Source organism: Arachis ipaensis, chromosome B08, assembly GCF_000816755.2.
Source record: "Arachis ipaensis cultivar K30076 chromosome B08, Araip1.1, whole genome shotgun sequence".
Lineage (NCBI taxonomy): Eukaryota > Viridiplantae > Streptophyta > Magnoliopsida > Fabales > Fabaceae > Arachis > Arachis ipaensis.
The window spans coordinates 3262094-3267156 of NC_029792.2; the positions used below are offsets into that span (position 1 = coordinate 3262094).

At 38.4% G+C, this 5063-nt stretch overlaps 1 protein-coding gene across 1 annotated transcript; it reads right to left on the reverse strand.

Moving 5' to 3' along the window:
• Positions 264 to 3608, reverse strand: LOC107613890 (DDB1- and CUL4-associated factor 8). The gene is made up of 6 exons (XM_016316081.2): positions 3467 to 3608; positions 2713 to 3187; positions 2166 to 2417; positions 1732 to 1875; positions 963 to 1649; positions 264 to 850 (listed from the first exon to the last, which is right to left on the reverse strand). Exons 2-6 carry the CDS (start codon positions 2833 to 2835, stop codon positions 608 to 610), a joined length of 1449 nt encoding a protein of 482 aa, XP_016171567.1. The 5' UTR covers positions 2836 to 3187; positions 3467 to 3608; the 3' UTR covers positions 264 to 607.

Sequence of the window (5063 nt, forward strand, 5' to 3'; positions counted from 1 at the left end):
TATCTCTACAATATAATATCCAATATATGGAATTATTTAGTTTTGATTTTGACAATGTTAAGAGTTTTGTGCAATGTGTGACAATCAGAAGGTTCAAGTGCAAAACAATGGAGGTCAATAACAGCATTCAAACCAGATAGACAAAAGATTCGGATTTTGGATTTTCACTTTTCATTCTAAGTGTTTGATAAAGACGGGATTAAAGAGTGAATAACAAAAATATAATTGACAAAATCACTGTTAAGATGTTAACATCATAAGAAAAAACAAGAGTAAGGCTTCTGCCTTATTTACATAGTGTAATACAGTTAATACCAAATTTCCTCGTCTTATTTATGAAAAACTGTCTGTTAATTAATTATTTCATACCTGTACATATAATGATGTCAGTATTTCATTGCACCATCTACCTGAACAACAAACTTCAACTGGAACAATCAATATTTTACTCTTCACTCCCTAATCATTCCCTATGAAGTTTATCACTACATACTTCAAACTTGTATATTCTGATTCTGTTATCAAAATACTTATTGGAAACGGTGAAGCTAACATCATTTCCTAAGGAATTGATCAGCCAACTTCAACAAAATCCGCTTCTTCAAGTTTAGCTAATGTTGCAATCTCTTGAATTTGCAGTAGAATCCTCTTCAGAAGAGACATCATCTGATAATCCTAGAATGTAGTCCTCTGAATCTTCATCATCACTCATAATGTCAGCTCTGTTATATCTTCTTTCAATGTAGGCCAATGTCTGCCGCCTCTGCAGGCGAAGAGCATGCATAATAACAGCAGGAGGAAGGGTTCCCCGTGTCTGGTCTTCTCTGCCCTTCCGGTTTGCCTCAATTATCTGTTTATATATATTCAGTCAGGAAGTTACAAGAATGGCAAATGAATTATGTAAACGAAAATAGCATACTGATCACAAACATATCCTATAGCCAAAACAAATCCTATCCTACCTCTTTCGCGTTCACAGGAATTGGTGGAAGGTCACTTGCTAGGGGAGCCCAGATCTTCACATCGTTTTCTATACCACAAGTTGCCAGAATAGGTAAATGTGGATGAGGTTCGAGTTGATTTAAAACATGCTGGTCACCGACCATTAATCGCACCAGCTTAGCATCCTTCTTTTTCCAGATGAATATATGGCCACAATCTGAGCCACTCAACACATATTCATCACTGGGGCCAAAAAAACTCACTCCCTTAACTGTCTGTTGATTTCTATGGCCCGAGTAAACTTGTGCCTGTTGAATATTCTTCAAGTCCTCAGATGAAGCAGAAGGTGAAGAACCCCAGCCGGCATTCTTTTCAAACAGATAAATCAGCTCATCATTATAAGAAACAAGGAGCTCGCTAGAGCTTGAATAAGCCAATGCTGTGATGTGCACAGTATCTGACTCAATTAAGTGATTTGGGCAAAATGTGTTAACAGGTATATCTGAATTTCTTGCTGCATCCCACTGACATTTTCTTATGTCATAAACGCGTGCATATTGATCAGATCCCGCAACAGCAAAGTAATATGGATTTCTAGAGTCAATCACAATGGAATTCAAACCTATCTTGCTTGTGGAATCTTTATTGCTCCCCATAGATGAGGAACAACAGAGAAATTTTGTAGCAGAACTACTTCGCAAATCAAACTACAAAGGAAACCTTTACAACTGTTAGTATATAGTATAAAGGAAAGCTTCAACATGCAACATGATGTAATACTTGACTAACATGTTGAACTAAACCATCTTCACCACAACTGTAGAATATGTGTGGACTTCCTGGCTCCACAGCAAGCTTGTAGACATTTCCACGGTGCTTCCCCAACAATGTAATGTCAGCTCGACCATCCTCCCGAAGAACACCAAGCCTTATCTGCAAAAGGAAAGATCAATTTCCAGACAAGGGGATTTCAGCAGACACTTTAAAAGAGCATATAGATATGTTTAATATCATTTGAATGATGTACCAGAGGGCAAGGCTCCACAATCCACATGAGGATAAAACTATTCAACTGAAGAAGGAAATTGATATGAATGATCTTGGTTTGTTATGCTTTATTATTATGGTATTCTATTCAACAGTCTCCCATTTTTCCTTTGTAGTTACAAAGATTGACAAAAGCGAAGAACAGAATACTGAATTCAATATTGAGTAAATTTTACCTGGCCATCACCAGCAGAAGTAACTATTCGGCTGTCATCGGTGAATGGCATTATCTTTGTCTGGAATATGTTGTCTGAGTGGCCAGAAGGGTATGCAAACAATTTAGTTTTGGATGCCCAATTCCAAAACACAACTTGCCTGTCATCAGAACCTGAGACAAGAAGGTCGCCAGTAGAGTTGAACTCCACTGCATTCACACAACCTTCATGACCATTTAACTTGCCATATAAATTCAGGTTCTGCACAAGAGCCTGCAAGCATATACAAGATATTCATAATCACCAATAGAAATCATAACAACTATTCAAATTTCTGAACTTGCTTCCCGATTCACAAATTACACCAATGAGGGAACATGTTAAACTTGAAGAACACGAAACCACAAAATTGTAGCTTCCTTGGATGACAGAGAAATGCATACCTGGGCCACCTCTTCTGATGCATGCTCAAAAATTCCAATGTTATATTAAGTTTCCAAATTCAAACATTGAAAGCGATAATGAAGTTACCGACGTTAAACAATGAAAAAAGAATTCGAGTGAAAACCTCTGAAGCAGAAAAGCGTCGAGCAAAGCCGCTAGGGTGAGACAACCCAACCTCTCTCCTATAAATATCAGTGAATCCTCGTCGAACCCTTGTATTGACCCTAACGTTGTCGAAGTTCTCCATTTCCAAAGATTCTTTTCTTTTTTTTCTGAGAGTGAGCGTGTAGTTGCAGTTCGCAGCGCTTGATTCCTTTTGGAATAACTGAGTACTGTTCGACAAAGAGTGAAGACGCTAACGTGGATGTTCTTTCTTTTCTTTCTCGATTTTGCCCTTTTCTCGTTTTTTGGGTACTGGCTTTTTTGTAGCGGGACACGGATCCACCATCACTTGGATGAGTCCGTAACTAAGTTATATGGGCTGTGAATTCAATCAGTTTTGCAGCTTATAACTCAGCAGAATAAACATCCCCAATTATCTCATGAGACCTTCATCACAGTTACGGTGCTTCATGGACATGATACGATTTCTGCTAATACTGACCAAAAACGAATCTGTTAATAAGACTACAAGGAACAAAATTTCTCGTCAACAAAATAAATAAGCCTTTTTTTTATGGGAAAATTTGGACCATTATGCTCCATGTTTTACTTTTTGTACTCCAATAAAATAGAGCACAAAAGGATCCATACAAACTAAAAACAAAAAAGAGTGAAGAAACATGACGATCCAATAAATTCAATCACCAAATTGAAATTGTGAAACTGAGGAATTTGCTATTGTTGGTTGAGTAGAGAGAGAAATGGGGAATCACTACCGAAAGAAAAAATAGCCGTTTTCTCTCCGTACAACTTTCGCTTTCTGTCCGTTTGAAATTTTTCAGCCTGATGTCCGGTGCCGAAGGTCCTACGGGACCCTCTCATGAGCATCAACCTACAGTAGAAGAACAAGACCAACTTAAGAGAAGTATTAAAAAGGTAAGAAAAGATGGAGAAGGTTTCACTGGCACTCAACTTCTCCAACCGAGAGATGAGGAATGGATGCGAGACAGCATGGAGTTAGAGGGGAATTTTAAAGCTGGAAAATCTTTTGCCCAAATGGTAAGAGGTGGATTCACTAAAGATCACATGGAAGAAGACATCGTTGAACTTAGTAAAGAAGGAAACATAAGCAGTGAAGATGACAAAGAAGAGAAAGAGCATCGAGAAGAGGAAACTGACACTTGCAACACAGAGAACATAAGAGTAGAGAAGACCAAAGAGGGCCTCTATAATATCGTCATTAGCGATGCTATGGAGAGAGAACTTTGGAAGCCATGGTGGAATACCTTAATAGTAAAGTTGATGGGTAGAAGGGTGGGATATGCTGCTATCAAAAGAAGGTTAGAGGCCATGTGGAGCAAAAAAGGGACCGTAGACGTTATCGACTTAAGTAACGATTTATCTAGTCAAATTCTATGCTAGTGAGGATTTTGACTTTGCCCTCATGGAGGGGACTTGGAAGGTTTATGACCACTACCTAACTATCAGACTGTGGGAGCCAAATTTTAATCCACTAAGAGCTACAATTGACAAAATCACAGCATGGGTGAGGTTACCGGGTCTGCCGATTGAGCTTTATAACGGAACCATATTGAGGAAAATAGGTAATCTTATTGGAAGAACGGTAAAGGTTGATAATAACACAGCCAATCTGTGTAGAGGAAAATTCGCCCGGCTATGTGTAGAGGTAGATCTCACCAAACCTCTGATGGGAAAGTATTTGATTAATGGAGAAGAGTACCATGTGGAGTATGAAGGAATCCACCAAATCTGTTTTTTATGTGGAAGAATAGACCATGATCAACAGTATTGCAATATAAGAAAAGAGAAAGAGGTGGCAGCAGGAGTGGAAAACAGCGAACAAAGCACATATGAAAAAGAAGAAAATCAGCATGAAAAACAAAATGAGCAAATTGCAGAAGAACCAGCAATGAAGAACAATTTGAACAAAAAAGATAAAGGCAAGCAAATTATGATAGAGCAGAATGACAACTATGGAGCATGGATGGTAGTGCAGAGGCCAAAAAGGGGAAAGAAGAATGAAGAAACCAAACAGGGAGGCGGATCAAGCAGAGCTAAAGAGAAGCAGAGCAACAAAGAAAACCAGTCCAGATATAGTGTTCTACAAGTGGAAGACTCGACACCAGAGCATGAGGAAAGGATTGAAGTAGCACAAGGAGAAGAACAAGGAAACAACAATGATACTACAAAGGAAAACAAAATGACAAAAAGAGAAAATACACAGACAAAACAGAAGAAGAACGCAGAAAACAAACAGACCCAACTCAAAGGAAAAATAACAGAAATGGATAATAGTAAAACAGGTAGTAAAGCTACAGGAAGTTCCTTGACAGCACCACAATACAAGAAAGA

What these genes read in the sequence shown, in the direction of transcription:
- LOC107613890 (XM_016316081.2), bottom strand. Translation starts at nt 2,835, where the DNA reads ATGGAGAACTTCGACAACGTTAGGGTCAATACAAGGGTTCGACGAGGA. An exon ending in GACGCTTTTCTGCTTCAGAG is followed by an intron (nt 2,418 to 2,712) that starts GTTTTCACTCGA and finishes ATATGCTTGCAG; the next exon opens with GCTCTTGTGCAGAACCTGAA. An exon ending in TTCCTGTGAACGCGAAAGAG is followed by an intron (nt 851 to 962) that starts GTAGGATAGGAT and finishes ATATATAAACAG; the next exon opens with ATAATTGAGGCAAACCGGAA.